The following is an 18,888-nucleotide window of genomic DNA, read 5'->3' as shown; positions in this document are numbered from 1 at the left end:
AAGTTTAAAGCCGGATTTGGATACCAAAACATTTCCCAAGCTTTAAACATCCCAAGGAGCACTGTGCAAGCGATAATATTGAAATGGAAGGAGTATCAGACCACTGCAAATCTACCAAGACCTGGCTGTCCCTCTAAACCTTCAGCTCATACAAGGAGAAGACTGATCAGAGATGCAGCCAAGAGGCCCATGATCACTCTGGATGAACTGCAGAGATCTACAGCTGAGGTGGGAGACTCTGTCCATAGGACAACAATCAGTCGTATATTGCACAAATCTGGCCTTTATGGAAGAGTGGCAAGAAGAAAGCCATTTCTTAAAGATAGCCATAAAAAATGTTGTTTAAAGTTTGCCACAAGCCACCTGGGAGACACACCAAACATGTGGAAGAAGGTGCTCTGGTCAGATGAAACCAAAATTGAACTTTTTGGCAACAGTGCAAAACGTTATGTTTGGCGTAAAAGCAACACAGCTCATCACCCTGAACACACCATACCCACTGTCAAACATGGTGGTGGCAGCATCATGGTTTGGGCCTGCTTTTCTTCAGCAGGGACAGGGAAGATGGTTAAAATTGATGGGAAGATGGATGGAGCCAAATACAAGACCATTCCGGAAGAAAACCTGATGGAGTCTGCAAAAGACCTGAGACTGGGACGGAGATTTGTCTTCCAACAAGACAATGATCCAAAACATAAAGCAAAATCTAAAATGGAATGGTTCAAAAATAAACATATCCAGGTGTTAGAATGGCCAAGTCAAAGTCCAGACCTGAATCCAATCGAGAATCTGTGGAAAGAACTGAAAACTGCTGTTCACAAATGCTCTCCATCCAACCTCACTGAGCTCGAGCTGTTTTGCAAGAAGGAATGGGAAAAAATGTCAGTCTCTCGATGTGCAAAACTGATAGAGACATACCCCAAGCGACTTACAGCTGTAATTGCAGCAAAAGGTGGCGCAAAGTCTTCGAAAGCCAAGTTAAAAAACAGATTGCTGACCATTTAGAATCCCACCGTACCTACTCCACTATGCAAACTGGTTTCCGATCTGGTCATGGGTGCACCTCAGCCACGCTCAAGGTTCTAAACGATATCATAACCGCCATCGATAAAAGACAGATTCTAAATGGCAGTGTAGCCTAGTGGTTAGAGCATTGGACTAGTAACCGAAAGGTTGCAAGTTCAAATCCCCGAGCTGACAAGGTACAAAATCTGTCGTTCTGCCCCTGAACAGGCAGTTAACCCACTGTTCCTAGGCCGTCATTGAAAATAAGAATTTGTTCTTAACTGACTTGCCTAGTAAAATAAAGGTAAAATAAATAAAAAATAAAACAGTACTATGCAGCCGTCTTCATCGACCTGGCCAAGGCTTTCGACTCTGTCAATTACCGCATTCTTATCGGCAGACTCAATAGCCTTGGTTTCTCAAATGACTGCCTCGCCTGATTCACCAATTACTTCTCAGAGTTCTGTGTGTCAAATCGGAGGGCCTGTTGTCCGGACCTCTGGCAGTCTCTATGGAGGTGCCACAGGGCTAAATTCTCGGGCCGACTATTTTCTCTGTATATATCAATGATGTCACTCTTGCTGCTGGTGATTCTCTGATCCACCTCTACTCAGACGACACCATTCAGTATACATCTGGCCCTTCTTTGGACACCTTGTTAACAAACCTCCAAATGAGCTTCAATGTCATACAACACTCCTTCCGTGGCCTCCAACTGCTTTTAAATGCTAGTAAAACTAAATGCATGCTCTTCAACAGATTGCTGCCCGCACCCAACTACAAATACCTAAGTGCCTGGTTAGACTGTAAACTCTCCTTCCAGATTCACATTAAGCATCTCCAATCCAAAATTAAATATAGAATCGGCTTCCTATTTCGCAACAGGAGACAAAACGCGTCTCCTTCCTGAGCGGTATGACGGCTACGTGGTCCCATGGTGTTTATATTTGCGTACTGTTGTTGGTACAGATGAACGTGGTACCTTCAGGCGTTTGGAAATTGCTCCCAAGGATGAGCCAGAATTGTGGAGGTCTAAAAAAAAAATTCTGAGGGCTTGGCTGATTTCTTTTGATTTCCCCATGATGTCAAGCAAAGAGGCACAGGTACACCTCCAATTGACTCAAATGATGTCAATTAGACTATCAGAAGCTTATAAAGCCATGACATCATTTTCCAAGCTGTTTAAAGGCACAGTCAACTTAGTGTATGTAAACTTCTGACCCACTGGAATTGTGATACAGTGAATTATAAGTGAAATAATCTGTCTGTAAACAATTGTTGGAAAAAATACTTGTGTCGTGCACAAAGTAGGCTTCTTAACCGACTGGCCAAAACTACAGTTTGTAAACATGAATTTTGTGGAGTGGTTGAAAAACAAGTTTTAATGATCCAACCTAAGTGTATGTAAACTTCCGACTTCAACTGTATATCTCCCTCTCTAACTTTAAGCATCAGCTGTCAGAGCAGCTTATCGATCACTGTACCTGTACACAGCCAATCTGTAAATAGCACACCCAACTACCTCATCCCCATATTGATTTGTATCTTCTTGCTCTTTTGTACCCCAGTATCTCCACTTGCACATCATCATCTGCACATCTATCACTCCAGTGTTCATGCTAAATTGTAATTATTTCGCCTTTATGGCCTATTTATTGCCTTACCTCCCTAATCTTCTACATTAGCACACACTGCACAATGATTTTTCTATTGTGTTATTGAGTGTACGTTTGTGTATGTGTAACTCTGTGTTGTTGTATGTGTCGAACTGCTTTGCTTTATCTTGGCCAGGTCGCAGTTTTAAAAGAGAACTTGTTCTCAACTGCCCTACCTGGTTAAATAAAGGTGAATTAAAAATATATTAAAAAGTGATGTGTTTTTTTTTTATCCCAGCAGCCGTCCCTGCTGGGGGCCTTTTGGTAGGCTGTCATTGTAAATAAGAATTAGTTTTTAACTGACTTTCCTTGTTAAATAAAGGTTAAATAAAAAATAAATAAATGAACTAAATTGCCTAGTTAAATAAAGGTTCAATTAAAATAAAAAGAATAGCTGGACAAATGCTAGAAACATTTCTAGCAGTCCTACTGCTTTCACCGATCTTGTCTTTTCGGGAACAGATAAAGCGGAGAATACAAGGAGGGGAAGCCAATGTAGACTATTGAGATGCATCCCCTGAGAGTAATAGGAGAGAGGTGGTGGAGGTGCTGCTACTGGCTAGCCCTCCTGCTGCTGTAAAAAGGTGTTAGGAATGGATGAGAAAGACAGAGGTTCCTCCTCGCTGACCTTCTTCTCCAATGGGTTTTGAGAAAGGAGGCAAGGAGAGAGGACATGAGTATGCAATTAAATTTGTCAGAGGAGTTTGTATCCCTTTCAGCACATGTATTGAACTGTTTCATCCAACAGTAGGTTCAACAGAGGATTAAAACCCTTCAGGAAACTACTGGCTGTGAACGATTGTCAGTGAATACAATTACTGTTTGGAATTGAGGTGCATTGACTTTCAAAACATGAATGACCAGTCCTAGGTCAAAATAGCTGCGACAATTACCTTCTCATCCTCCCTGAAATTTCACTCAGATTGGTATGTCAATATATTTTGAAAGGTCAAATATACTTCTTACCTTTATGCTGCAGAGGAAATAACTTATGAATTGACAATGTGTCATGTGTGGATTGGAAACATGCTAGCTCTGGTTCAGGGTGTTATGTGTGGCTTGAGCCTCGACTTCAACGGCCTGCATATTTCGATTAATATAACTGATATCAAATCAAACGACTATCATCAATTTAACGTATGCGTATTAATTTAATTTGCTTGTGATAGCCGTCGCTACTATGCTCCTATTTAGCCGTAATCATCAAATTTCTGACCACCTTTTGCTTGGCGATACTCCTCATTCTTGATTAGGAATGCAGGGTGTCTTATAAACCTCTGTGGCCAGTTGCAGGTGGTACTCCAAAAAACGGGATATTCTGAAAAATATTTAATCTACTTTGCACCACAGGAGGAGGTTCCTGGCCACTTCAGCTGCTGGAGATCTGGCGTTTGGCATCTTTGCAGGAACTAGTCATTTGTAACACCTCGATCACACCGACAGTGTTATTGCGTAAAATGGTAGAGCCTCATCGGGATATGTATGCAACATAAGTTCAACATTCACCTTCCGCTACCATTTCTGTCAAGCCATCAACGCATACGTTCAATTTATCCAACGTATGCACCACACAGAGCGTGGTTTTCATATCTTTCTGAATATGTCCTCCTTATTGGAGTTCCACCTGCAACTGGACACAGAGGTTTATAAGACACCGGCCCCTTCCAAATCGAGAACAAAGAAAGTATCACCAAGTAAAGCTTAGTCGAAAATATCTTTACAGCTAATAAACAGCATATTTGGTATGCAGCTGAGTTTTGAGTTTACATGGCTACCCTCATAGAGGATTTTTTTCTAATTATGTTTACTGACTGGCTTTAATATACTTTCGTTACTCGCAAACATAAGTGTTGCAGGAGTACTGACAAACTTATTTAAGTTGTCATTTGTCCAAAATACGAAATAAACTACTTTCGAGCACTCTGGTTGTCGTCAGACCAGCTCTTGTCCATGCGCACACAGCTCGTAATGCAGATCCGACGCACATTGCGTCGAATTTCATCAGAACTTGAACATATTTTACTGTGGTGAGTAAAGATAGAGGGCATTGATGCAGACTCAAGCCACGTGTAATGCCATGGAGCAGAGCTAGAAATACAATAGTTGGTGGTTAGGTGTCTCTATCTCGTCGGAATGATAAGTAAAGACTACAAAAATATTTAAAAGTTGAACCCTTTACAAAATGTATGGAAATTAGCTAAATTATTTTTGTTTATTCATTCAAACAAGACGAACAAAACACGAATTCCCGGCCATTTTCGCTGTTCCGTAAATTCAGTGACAGTTTGACCTGATTAGTCCTCCAATCTGACGTTTTTTGTGTGTAGTTGAAATCATAACAATAGAATATTCTATTAATAATAAAGAGGTGTTTTTTCCATAGTCTAAATATGTTTCATAGAAAAAAACGGACCAGATATTTATTAATTTCCCTCTGTGCAGAAATCTCTCATGTTCGGCAAAGAGCAGGGGTCACACGCAGGGGCTACAAAAATACATGTAAATTGATCATTCTCTATTTAACACATAAAGCTGCGATTTATAAAGGAGCCAACGTTATAATTCAATGTTATTACATGGGTCTTTACAAACCCCTTTCACCCACAACAAATAGTTATGCCTGCTGTCTGGTTGGCACATAGGCCACAGTTATATTTAGCTTGTGTTTTGCAAACTGACCTGACCTATTTTCCCCATTGGTAGCCAACAGACAACCAGAGAAAGGTCGCACCAGAGAAAGTAAGACGAGGGGAGGACCGTGGCTGTTGTGACATGGCCTGCAGAAATCCAGAGCTGGTGCCGTATACTGTAAGAGCAACACCTTCTTCTGTGTTATGCCCCGATAACGATAGCTCCAACGAGGAGGCTGAGATAAATGTGATGATACCGGACACAGTTCTTCACATAGAGACAGAATCCTTCTTTGTGAACCGTCAACAGCTGGCTCTTCAGAGCCCCTATTTCCGTGCACTTTTCTATGGCGGTGGCAGAGAGAGTGGCAAGCGCCACGTTGAGATCAAAGGTGTGGGTGCGGACCAGTTTCGTGTCCTGATGGAATACACCCAGACATCCAAGCTATCTCTCAGCAGAGAAAATGTCCTGAGGATCCTAGAGACAGCAGACTTCCTTCAGCTGGAGAGACCCAGGCTCCTATGCTGCAAGTTCCTGGAGAGAGAGCTGCATCTAAGCAACTGCTTGGGCATGATGTCCTACGCTTGGCAGCTGGGATGCCGGGAGCTCTACACAGCAGCACGTGAGGTGGCTCTAACCCACCTACCTGCTATCGCCACAGAGGAGGACTTCATGTATCTGTCTAAGGAGAGTGTGGCGGACCTTCTTGCCAGTGATAAACTATTTGTACCCAGGGAGGATCAAGCCTTGGAGATGACCTTACGCTGGGCAACCTTTGACCCCAGTCGGGAGGAGGACTTCATGGAGTTGGTGGAGCTGGTGCGACTAGAGAGCCTGTCTCTGCCCTACATCACTGATTTGCTTACCAGGCTCAAAGGGTCTGACCCACAAGCCAAACTCATCTGTAAACTGAATGACAATTTTCAAACTAGCTTGTCTATGGGCAGGTCCATACCTCGGGCCAGCGAGACACTGTACATACTCGGAGGGCCCCATGACCAGGACAAACAGTCTCTCTACCAGTTTTACCCCCACAGTGGGAGATGGCAGTCCCATGCACCACTTCAGAGGAAGAATCTCACACAGTACTCTGTGGCAGCAGTAGGTAATGATTTGACTCCCTTTCTGAAGTTAAACACCCTTTCTTATTCTGAATAAATTAAGTCAGCTAAAGTGATCCATGAACTTACTATCAGTATGCTATCGGGAGTATGTATACTTGAATAAGCCCTAATTCAAGTAATTTATGTCAGGCTCTTGTTTCTTCCTCTCCCAGGAGAAAACATTGTAGTCACCGGAGGAAACTTCCGTGATGAGATCTTTTGGTACAGCGTGGACTGGGTGCGGATATTCCAGTGTGGGAACAAGCGCTGGGTGGATGGCCCTCCGCTGCAGAAGTCCAGGCACAGCCACTGCTCTGTGGGCCTGGGGCAGGAGCTGTACGTCATGGGGGGCACCATGGACGAGGGGCCTGTGGCCCACGTGGAGAAGCTGCCGCTGGGAGCACAGGTCTGGGAGGATGTCAGCCCCATGGTGCGGGCTGTGGATAGGGCTGCCACCGTTGCTCGCGATTTGTGTATCTATGTCGCCTGTGGACTGGATGAGAATGGGGAGGTGTACAGTGGCATTCAGAGATACCTGGTGAAGGAGGACCAATGGGACGTGGTCACCTACTCCCCTCTGCCCAGGTAAGTGAAATCAGAGCTTGCACTAGTTCTGCTAGGTTGAAAGTCGTAGAACTAGCTAGGTTGCATCAGACTTTTGTCTGGGGCAGGTTCCTTATAAAAAAAGATTTATGTCCCATAGGTATGACCTTCTTGCAACAGTGCTCAACGGGGCCCTCTATCTCCTGGGAGGTCAGGCATTGCGGCTAGATGTGGAGACAGACGAATGGACAGTTCTAGAAGAAGAATGTCTGGACAGAAAGTTCTTTGGTGGCTGCACCACAGTCAATGGGCAGATCTACCTGCTGAGCGAGCGAAAGATGAACAAAGCATTCCCCAACATGGTACTGATGGATCCTTACATCGACACCTGCATGGAAATAGACAATGCCATACCCTGTCCTGTGCCTCTCCGTGGCTGTGTTACCATGCGCTTGGTCACATGACACTGGTGAGTTGCCAGTAATCATTTAGCAGTTCACATCCTTCTCACCAACTCCCTCTCCCCAATATAAGAGATATTCTATTGAAATGGTCAAGACACTTATCAGCTATTGATTTTGCTTTTGAATGGAAAGGTACAAACACATTTATCAATAGTTTGATAACGGTTATTTATTGATTTTGTTGAACTGGCCAGAGTGAACAAACTTATGTGTGCATTCAGAACAAGACTAGTTATGTGTTATTGCCATTTGTATCGTTGCACTAATAGAACTTGTAATAAAATAAACATCCAATAATCATGATGGAAGGCCCAGTGCAATCAAAAATGTGATTTCCCCGTGTTTTATATATGCAGTACATTTCCACACTATGAGGTTGTGAACATTTGAACATGCTGATAATGCCCTTCATCCCACCAAAATAGTCAAACATTTCAGGCGGTCTTTTCAAACAGCTCTTACACTAAAAAGGGAATTATCATAATTTTCACAATTTCACAGTTAATATAATAACAATAAGAAAGAGAGTTCCAAACCTCTCTGCCAATAACAGCTAGTTTTCAGTTTTCCCCTCTCCACCCAGACCACTCCCAGACAGTTCTAGCTAAATTCTTGATTGAGAAATTGCTCTTTGCTAAGAAGATATTTTTGTATGTTTTTGAGCATAACAACTAACTGTGAACTTTAATACCTTCAAAACAAAGCAACTGTTTTGGTTATGCAGAGGTTGTTGATTCTGCTCTTCACAAGGCCTCACTGTCAGCCCTAGCTATGGAAACAACATGTCCCTAGTAAAACATAAGGGTGTAACACTGGTGTTACAGTACAAAAGCAGCATTAAGAGAGTGAGGCACACCTAGACCCTGGTAACAACATAGTCAGTCTCAAAGAAGTGTGTTCCTACCCTGGTCCCAAATCGGTATGTGCTTTAGTCATCCCATATGATTATCTCTGTCATTGCATGACAAGCTCATACAGATCTCTTATTCCAGTGTGAGATAGAGATGATTGTGATTAACGTCTCTGGGCAAAAGAGTAATTCCAAACCCCCATCTTTTCACAGCACAGTAGTATCATGTCTTTAGTGCTTGAACATTTTGTCAATCAATGACATCACATTTTTGCAAAAGCTTCTGTAACCAATATGAGTAGTAAAATTGTATTGATTGAGACATTCCAGTTATAGATTCAGACAGAATCTAAAACATTGTCATATTTTCTAATAAGTGCTTGTGACAGAAAGTATTAAAGTTCAGTAGCACAGAGTAAAATAACCTGTTGGTGAAACATGCTGCAAACTCCTCTCTGATTCCCACAAGATTTTTCTTATAAAATGTTAAATGTCTGGTCATGACACTGCTCCATAAGGCAGAGTTTCCTACCTGTTTTTCTTCACTAGAGGGCGATATCACAATTCTAACAAGGAATATGGCCAGTATGACTAATTGATGACAAAAATGAGAATGCTTGGGAAGTTTGTATAAATTGTCAGCTAAAACCACAAAGCTACAGTAACTGCACATTTCATTCTAGAGGCTGTCAATGTTGCCTGAGATATCCTTAATTTTAATAAAAAGCTAATTGTTTAAATGCTGACACAGTCGCCAGGTGTACAGTGTTTCCTCCGACATATTGGTGCGGCTTGCTTCCAGGTTAAGTTGCTTCCAGGTTAAGTGGGCGTTATGTCAAGAAGCAGTGCGGCTTGGCTGGGTTGTGTTTCAGAGGACGCACGGCTCATCTACCTTCGCCTCTCCCGAGTCCGTACGGGAGTTGCAGCGATGAGACAAGACTGTAACTACCAATTGGATAACACGAAATTTGGGAGAAAAAGGGTTTAAAAAAATAACGGACAATTACCAGATGGTACAGAAGAGAAATGATTGATAATGCCAATAAATCTTACAAACACTATGCTCTAAAGGTAGTACTCTGGGACACTTATATGTACTGTAAATTGAAAGAAAAGGACTGTACACCATAATAATCTTCAATGATTCATGTATTCTCTGTAGGGACACGTTTTGTCTGCTGTGTGTTGAACGTTTAGGATAAAACACGCCCATACAGAGAATAAATAAATCAATGAAGATAATGTATAGTGTAACTGTCAATTTCTATCATTATGGGCTTTACTACAAGGATTCAGCACCAAGCTACTTCTGACAAATAATCTATTATTGTACTATATCGTGGTACCAATGAAATCCCTACTAGGCAGTAAGGTAAATGATGATGACTTTCGTCTACTTACCTTGCCCATGAAGACAAACTTGTAGACCATGCGTAGGATCAGCCAGGCCCAGAAGATGTGCAGAGCTTGCAGCACAAGTAGCAGGGCATTGAATAACTATTAGGAAAGGAAAGGCTGGAAGAAATCTAAAGTAACAAACAGGGTATTGTGGACTATTCTAAAAATCAGGAAGAAGTGTCATAGAAAACAGTAAATGAACCCTTCCTCAAGCCTTGCATTTTGAACATTTCCTACATGATAGATGTTTTATTGTCACAGACCAGACAGGTGTAGTGAAATGTGTTGTTTTATAGGTTCAGCCATAGTAGTATGGCACCACTGGAGCAAAATAGGGTTAAGAGCCTTGCTCAAGAATACATCAACAGATTGTTTTACCCCCAGATGGCTCAGGTATTCAAACCAGTGATCTTTCGGTTACTAGCCCAATGTTCTACCTGCTAGGCTACCTGCCACCCTACTTCTGAACACATCCATCTGATTTACGGTAGACACTATGTACTCTATTTTGACTTTAGTTTAGTTCATTAATTAGACCATTAAAAAAAAGCATACATGCACATGAATAAAATCATGGAGGATAACACAATAAAGTCTGGGACCTATTTCCATTGTGGTCCTCTTGAGACAGATGGCTAGGCAGGATCCAGAACTGTTGAACACAGTTGAGATGTGTGTACATCAGAAGCAATGGAATATTTGCATTGAGGCCTACATTTGATTTACACATGTACAGTCGAAGTCTAAAGTTGACATACACCTTAGCCAATGTCACGATCGTCGTAATGAGTGGACCAATGCGCATTCGTGATTGAAGTTCCACATCTTTATTACGGTGAAACTTTAAACCAACAACGATAAACAGCTGCCTCTAATTGGGAACCATATTAGCACCAACATAGAAATAGACATACTAGAACACCCCCTAGTCACACCCTGACCTACTACACCATAGAGAAAGAACCAAGGGCTCTCTATGGTCAGGGCGTGACAGCCAAATACATTTAAACAGTTTCACAATTCCTGATATTTAATCCTAGTAAAAATTCCCTGACTTAGGTCAGTTAGGATCACCACTTTATTTTGAGAATGTGAAATGTCAGAATAATAGTAGAGAGAATGATTTATTTCAGCTTTTATTCCTTTCATCACATTCCCAGTGAGTCAGAAGTTCACATACACTCAATTAGTATTTGGTAGCATTGCCTTTAAATTGTTTAACTGCTAACCTACTGCTAACCTACAAAGCATTACATGGGCTTGCTCCTACCTATCTCTCTGATTTGGTCCTGCCGTACATACCTACACTTACGCTACGGTCACAAGATGCAGGCCTCCTAATTGTCCCTAGAATTTCTAAGCAAACAGCTGGAGGCAGGGCTTTCTCCTATAGAGCTCCATTTTTAATGAATGGTCTGCCTACCCATGTCAGAGACGCAGACTCGGTCTCAACCTTTAAGTCTTTATTCAAGACTCATCTCTTCAGTGGGTCATATGATTGAGTGTAGTCTGGCCCAGGAGTGTAAAGGTGAACGGAAAGGCTCTGGAGCAACGAACTGCCCTTGCTGTCTCTGCCTGGCCGGTTTCCCTCTTTCCACTGGGATTCTCTGCCTCTAACCCTATTACAGGGTCTGAGTCACTGGCTTACTGGTGCTCTTTCATGCCGTCCCTAGGAGGGGTGCGTCACTTGAGTGGGTTGAGTCACTGATGTGATCTTCCTGTCTGGGTTGGCGCCCCCCCCTTGGGTTGTGCCGTCTTGGAGATCTTTGTGGGCTATACTCGGCCTTGTCTCAGGATGGTAAGTTGGTGGTTGAAGATATCCTTCCTGTTTGGCCCTGTCTGGAAGTATCATCGGATGAGGCCACAGTGTCTCCTGACCCCTCCTGTCTCAAACTACTGCAGCATAAATACTGGATGCTATGTGTCAGGGGGCTAGGGTCAGTTTGTTATATCTGGAGTACTTCTCCTGTCTTATCCGGTGTCCTGTATGGATTTATGTATGCTCTCTCTAATGCTCTTTTTCTCTCTCTCGGAGGACCTGAGCCCTAGGACCATGCCTCAGGACTACCTGGCATGATGACTCCTTACAATCCCCAGTCCACCTCCCCGTGCTGCTGCTCCAGTTTCAACTGTTCTGCCTGTGGCTATGGAATCCAGACCTGTTCACTGGAAGTGCTACCTGTCCCAGACCTGCTGTTTTCAACTCTCTAGAGACAGCAGGAGTGGTAGAGATAATCTTAATGATTGGCTATGAAAAGCCAACTGACAATTTAGTCCTGAGGTGCTGACTTGCTGCACCCTCGACAACTACTGTGATTATTATTACAGTGCCTTGCGAAAGTATTCGGCCCCCTTGAACTTTGCAACCTTTTGCCACATTTCAGGCTTCAAACATAAAGATATAAAACTGTATTTTTTGTGAAGAATCAACAACAAGTGGGACACAATCATGAAGTGGAACGACATTTATTGGATATTTCAAACTTTTTTAACAAATCAAAAACATTTGAGCATCTTGGCCATGTTCTGTTATAATCTCCACCCGGCACAGCCAGAAGAGGACTGGCCACCCCTCATAGCCTGGTTCCTCTCTAGGTTTCTTCCTAGGTTTTGGCCTTTCTAGAGAGTTTTTCCTAGCCACCGTGCTTCTACAGCTGCATTGCTTGCTGTTTGGGGTTTTAGGCTGGGTTTCTGTACAGCACTTTGAGATATCAGCTGATGTACGAAGGGCTATATAAATTGATTTGATTTAACTTGGGTCAAACATTTCGGGTAGCCTTCCACAAGCTTCCACAATAAGTTGGGTGAATTTTGGCCCATTCCTCCTGACAGAGCTGGTGTATTTGAGGCACGTTAGTAGCCATCCTTGCTCGCACACGCTTTCTCAGTTCTGCCCACAAATCAAAACAAAATCAAATCAAATGTATTTATATAGCCCTTCGTACATCAGCTGATATCTCAAAGTGCTGTACAGAAACCCAGCCTAAAACCCCAAACAGCAAGCAATGCAGGTGTAGAAGCACGGTGGTTAGAAAAACTCCCTTCACCCTAGTGGTGAAGGTGGGAAACACCTCTACATCGCTGATCCTAAACACAGGGGCTCCACAAGGGTGGGTCCCCAACTCAATCATCAAGTTTGCAGACGACACAACAGTAGTAAGCCTGATTGCCAACAATGACGAAACAGCCTACGAGGAGGTGAGGGCCCTGGCAGAGTGGGGCCAGGAAAATAACATCTCTCTCAATGTCAACAAAACAAAGGGGCTCATCGTTGGGACCATCATTCCAAAGCTTGGACAGAGTGACTGAAAAACAGTGTCTATCTCAAGGTCAGAAGACTGTTAAATAGCCATCACTAGCCGGATACCACCCGGCTACTCAACCTTGCCCCTCAGAGGCTGCTGCCCTATAGTGACATGGAATCACTGGCCACTTTTTAAATAATGGAACACTAGTCACGTTAATGTTTACATACTGCTTTACTCATCTCATATGTTTAAACTGCATTCTATTCAACTGTATTAGTCAATGCCACTGACATTGCACGTCCTAATATTTATATAGTTCTTAATTCCATTCTTTTACTTTGTGTATTGTTGTGAATTGTGTGAATTGTTAGATACTGCTGGAGCTAGAAACAAGCATTTCCCTACACCCACAATAACACCTGCTAAATATGTGTATGTGACCAATAAAATGTGATTTTATTTGGTGGCAGCATCATGCTGTGGGGATGTTTTTCAGAGGCAGGGACTGGGAGACTAGTCAGGATCGAGGGAAAGATGAACGGAGGAAAGTACAGAGAGATCCTTGATGAAAACCTGCTCCAGAGCGCTCAAGACCTCAGACTGGGACGAAGGTTCACCTTCTAACAGGACAACGACCCTAAGCACACAGCCAAGACAAAGCAGGAGTGGCTTCGGGACAAGTCTCTGAATGTCCTTGTGTGGACCAGCCAGAGCCCGGACTTGAACCCGATCTAACATCTCTGGAGAGACCTGAAAATAGCTGTGCAGCGACTCTCCACATCCAACCTGACAGAGCTTGAGAGGATCTGCTGAGAAGAATGGGAGAAACTCCCCAAATACAGGTGTCCCAAGCTTGTAGTGTCATATCAAAGAAGACTCGAGGCTGTAATCGCTGCCAAATGTGCTTCAACAAAGTACTGAGTAAAGGGTCTGAATACTTACGTAAATGTGATATCTGTTTTTTATTTCTAATAAATTTGCTAAAATGTCTAAACCTGCTTTTGCTTTGTCATTATGGGGTATTGTGTGTAGATTGAAAAAATGTTTTCCCTCAATTTTAGAATAAGGCTGTAATGTAACAAAATGTGGGAAAAAATCAAGGGGTCTGAATAGTTTCCGAATGCACCGTACGTGACACAATCTGTGGAAAGATTACAGGTAGATGTTTTATCAGTACAGCAGAGGGAATAGCAGGAGAGAATAATCATAATAATTAGGTTAGTGCTTATAATTGTCCTATTTCACACACGTACAAGTGTGTATTAATACTAATGTGTGAATTGAAAATGTGTTTTTTGCAGATCCCAAACTCTCCCTTTTCACCTTGTCGGCTTGGGGATTGAAATAAGTGACCTTTCAGTTGCCCATTTGAATGAGGAGAGGATGGGAAGGCTTGGCAGGGCGCAGGTAACCTGGGTCCTGGGTCCTGAGGGGCAGGACTATAATTACTAAACCTCAGTGGACAACGTCCAGATACATACTGTAGTTATCATTGAAAACATCAACCACCTCTACAGGCAGTTCCTTTGAGGAAACATGACTCTACAAAAATGAAAAGGAAGTTTCAGGAAAACAAGCTGGAAATCTGCTGTGAACACTAACTATAATCTGGAATGGAAAGTAATGGTTTTCCTATAAAAGCTGAGGCCGTCCTGCAGTTTAGAGTCACTATGTGTGCGTGTGTGCGCGCGCCCGTGTGTGTGTGGAGAAAGTTTTCATCTTTGTTGCCATGCCATTAGCTATAATCATATTCCACATTTTTTGTTGTAGAGCTTTTTGAACATTTTGAACCATAATCCAGGATTCTCTAAATAGACTGAACACTGACGAATGGTAGAATGTCCCGCCTAATTTATACTGAAACAAACATATCTCCTCTTAGATAACAATCAATCATTAGGTCATAAAAATATGTGTTCACATCTCTGATGTTGTCTCACCTAGCTATTTTAAGATGAATGCACTGATTGTAAATCAAGCATCTGCTAAATGACAGTAGTTTGTGTGAGGTGACAATGGCCAATCCTCTTCTGGCTGTGCCGGTGGAGACTATAATAGTACATGGCCTTTAAGGCTAGATCGTTCTTCAAGATTTAAAAACTTTCATAGTTGACCAACTGGGCCAAATAATAATAACAGTGGTTGTAGAGGGTGCAACAGGTCAGCGCCTCAGGAGTAAATGTCAGTTGGATTTTCATAGCCATGCATTCTGAAATCGAGGCAGCAGGTGAGAGAGAGAGAATCCATCCCCCAGTGGTGCACTGGGAGAGATCAGTCAGAAGGTTACCAAGGAGGCCCAGCAGCAGCAGATAGACAGACACTCAGCCCATGCCAGGCCGGAGTCCTCACAGCTGAGTATTTACAACATGGAGCTCTGTGTTTGGAGGTCCTCCCTTGACTGAAATAGAAAAAAAGTGCAACTTTGCTCAATACACCCCCTCCAATTCACAAGCCAAGCTTTGAAGCTGAAGCTTTGAAAACCCTGTCCTTTAGCAAGCGTTCCAACACCTCCGCAGTCTAGGGCTTGACATAAAAACCAGAGGGGATATGTACACGCATAGAAAGTGGTGATAAATCTAAATGGCTGTGATGCTTTAACTGGAACAGAATAGGGAAAAATATGACCTTGGCATCCCCTAATCTGAACCATCAATTTATACACTAAGTTTGTTCACAGACTATATTTAACACCAAGTAAATGTTTTATGATGAAATTGGCCCCAACTCCCAACTGTGTCCCCTAAGGTAGGCACATTCCTTCATATGATGTGACAGTGCCCTGCAGTCAAAGTTGAAAAATGTATTTTGAAATGCATGAATATAAATATTCAATGCTTTCCATCTATTATCTAACTTAACAATGATAGCCCCTTGAATCTCTCAATCAGAGAAGATCACTGCTGGCAGGCACTACTGATGGAAAAGAAATGTTGCCTCTAAGATGGCAACCACCTCACTCTCTCCTATTTAACCAGTGGATACAGTTACTATTAGAAGTTATACCATTGCAATTATCGACAGCAACAGCTAGTCTTTGATTGGGTAAAATGCAGAAGACACATTTCAGTTGAATGCATTCACTTATGCAACTGACTAGGTATCCCCCTTTCCCTTTGAGGCCTGGACAAATATATTTTACTCTGTAAAGAACAATCTCAGCTAAAGCCCCACACATACAAACCAGTTATATGAATTGATTTAGACTCTTGGTGCTTTCTTCCCACTTTGAAGGAGTGGTACAAGGGGGAGGGGGGTGCATCTGATCATTGAGGGGAATCTAAGGGGAGACTCGGGATGGATGGGTGGGAGTGGGACAGAAACAGCTTTGGTTACAGGGTGGGATGGGAATACCTGCAACCCCCCTCTGAAAAAGAAAAATAACAAAACTAAATAAAAAATTGGTCACAAAAAAATGTCTGTGACGTGAACCAAACATCCACCACCAAAAAGTCCTCTCCAAGGCTCCAGAGAGACAGAGGGACGCTTACTGGGCCATTTAACACCTAGAAATCACATCCTCCCTCCCTGCAAGGCACAGAAAACAGCCAGGCTTCAACAAAGAAAAGGTCAACAGCATTAGGGGGTTACAGTGCCATAATCAGTTTAAGTTTAGATAGAGATGCCATGATATTTGTCCTTGTAGTGTTTTCTCCGTTTCAGGTCATGACCTCCAAAGGTAAAGAGGGAGGAGGGGTTAAGTCCCCTTGAGGAATGTCATTACTGTTGTCAATTCTTCCAGACAGACATAATTGCCAATGGTAAAAGAGTGAGTTTCCTGAGATTATCCAATGCAGTGTTCTCAAATCTTGTTTTGGGACTCGACTCTCAATGGTGTGGGATGCGGCTTATTCCTCTTAGAATGGGTTGTCACTGGAAACATTGGATGTATTTACTTAGTGGGTGACATGGAAATTCCATAGGATTTTGATGAGTGACAGGACAAATATGTTTGGGAACCACTGGTTAGAGTGAACTGTTCTACTCACTTGTTTTGGGTAGCCTCGCCAGCACACGCTGTGGTCCCAGAACTAGGGGGTCTGAGGGGTAGAACAAATGGTCACAGTGAGGGCCTGTTAGAAGTAGTAGGCCTGCATGGAGCAGTATCACTGTACAGGATAAAGGTTGAAACAGTGAATGTGCTTAATATATTACATCAAGACAGATATGTAAGTGCTGCCACAAATGCAATGATGTAGAAAACAAACCCCAATTGCAAAAACCAACTAAACAAAATATTTGTTATTTGTCATGAGACAATAACTTAATATTCTTTCTATAATAAACTATACCTTGACCTGTTATGAATCACATGAATAGGCCTACATAGAACTCTGAATGAGAGTTGACTCACAAGGCTTCACAAAACGTATTGGTGTTGCTCGGGCTGTCTTGGTTTCGGCGATGGTGAAACAGCGTTTCCATCTGTCGCTGACTGAGACCACACTGCTTCCCCAGGCCCAGGACCTCACTATGAACACAGACGGGACAAATGCTCAGAGAGAGCAGCTCCACTGTCCCTTTTCCCAAGAAGACAATCAATATAATTACATTATCTTTCATATACAGATTTTTCAGAGCGATAATCCATTACCTACTTCAGTGCCTTAAAATGATCTCAACAGGTGTTTAATCACAAGTTCATTAGAACAGAATTCCAATATTTACTGTATGTAAAATAAATAAGGAAGTTTCTTAAAATGACAAATGTATTTAATTCCACCATGTGTCTTCCCCTTATCCCTGCTCTGTGTAAGCTATACCCTTTCCCCTCCACTCCTCCCTGACACTTTACACTACCCAGGCTTATGTTTCTACAACACTGTAGAATGGCTGCTGTGTGGGGAGGTACTTCATTTCCCTAGGAGGCTCCTAGTAGTAATAGTAAGACAGTAGCCTGTCACTTTGAGTAAATGCGAGCACAGAGACAGACAAACCACTCACCTAAACCTCCAAAGTTTTGGGGGGAAATCATCTGTAACATACTGTACCAATGAGCAGGGCTCTACAGTGCGACCATTTTACTTGCATATGCGCCTAAATATTTTGCTGCAATCTGGAGTTGTTTTTTATTTTTAGGAGCACCAGTGTGCTTATAATGAAGGATTCTAGCTTTATATTTTTCATTGTACTCCGAAAAATGTTTACTTCGGCTCCTTATTAAATAGGTCGGCATAGAGCCCTGCCAATAAGGTGGTTACACAATATGGGTAGGGCTAGTGTTGTCCTGGTGAATGTATACGTTGAGAGCATTAACCTTCAGGGAACGTCAATAGGGAGCCCATTTGCTTCATGAAAATGTGAGGTTTGAAAATGAGACAATAAGCAGACTGAAGCCTGTCAAGTCAAACAGACAGACAAGTAATAGCGTACCAACAACATAGCCTGGTTCAACAAAGTGCAGAAGCAATGTGCGAATTATGCCGTAGCCAGGGGTGGCTCAGCTCCCCTGAATGAGACGTCAGCTCCCATAAATTCAACAAAAGTACACATTTGGGTGGGGGGGGGGGGGTTCTAAATAATGCTAATTTAACCATTCTCCTATTTGTTTAAATGTAGTGGTAAATATGTTTTACAGTGGTAAATATGAAAATAAGAACTTACAAATTAAACGAACACCCTCACCCCTCTGTCATGGTTTAAACAGTTTCTATGTGACGGAGCTGTCCACTCAGTAGCGCTGAATTTCGGGCTACAGCTGAGCTCCTTTAAGTATATATTTTCCTTTGTACTTCCTCATTTTCACAATTTGATTGCCATGCGTCCTTGATGAAAAATAACTTTTACTCCAATGCATTAGATTTATTCGTTGATTTATCATGGTTTGCTTTTGTCAGTCAGCTTTTTAGAGCGCTCATTGCTTTGTTTTCCGGGTGCGCGCGGATACTGGTGTTCTCTGTGGCCAGAAGTACCAGACCATTTAGCTTTATCATTTTCTATCAATATTGGTTTTCTTTCCTGGATCAGCTGATGGTGGTCAACAATATCACGAGA

General features: G+C 42.5%; 1 protein-coding gene across 1 annotated transcript; it reads left to right on the top strand.

The window, feature by feature from the left end:
* Window positions 1-5,432: 5,432 nt before the first annotated feature.
* Window positions 5,433-7,401, top strand: LOC135525031 (kelch-like protein 23). The gene is made up of 3 exons (XM_064952805.1): window positions 5,433-6,396; window positions 6,568-6,979; window positions 7,098-7,401. Exons 1-3 carry the CDS (start codon window positions 5,433-5,435, stop codon window positions 7,399-7,401), a joined length of 1,680 nt encoding a protein of 559 aa, XP_064808877.1.
* Window positions 7,402-18,888: the final 11,487 nt, after the last annotated feature.

The sequence above is a fragment of the Oncorhynchus masou genome, chromosome 31 (genome assembly GCF_036934945.1).
Source record: "Oncorhynchus masou masou isolate Uvic2021 chromosome 31, UVic_Omas_1.1, whole genome shotgun sequence".
In the NCBI taxonomy this organism is placed as follows: Eukaryota; Metazoa; Chordata; class Actinopteri; order Salmoniformes; family Salmonidae; genus Oncorhynchus; species Oncorhynchus masou.
The sequence above is the reverse complement of the archived record's forward strand: the minus strand, read 5'-3'. Positions and strand labels throughout refer to the sequence as shown.

What these genes read in the sequence shown, in the direction of transcription:
- LOC135525031 (XM_064952805.1), top strand. Translation starts at nt 5,433, where the DNA reads ATGGCCTGCAGAAATCCAGAGCTGGTGCCGTATACTGTAAGAGCAACA. An exon ending in GTACTCTGTGGCAGCAGTAG is followed by an intron (nt 6,397 to 6,567) that starts GTAATGATTTGA and finishes TTCCTCTCCCAG; the next exon opens with GAGAAAACATTGTAGTCACC. An exon ending in ACCTACTCCCCTCTGCCCAG is followed by an intron (nt 6,980 to 7,097) that starts GTAAGTGAAATC and finishes TATGTCCCATAG; the next exon opens with GTATGACCTTCTTGCAACAG.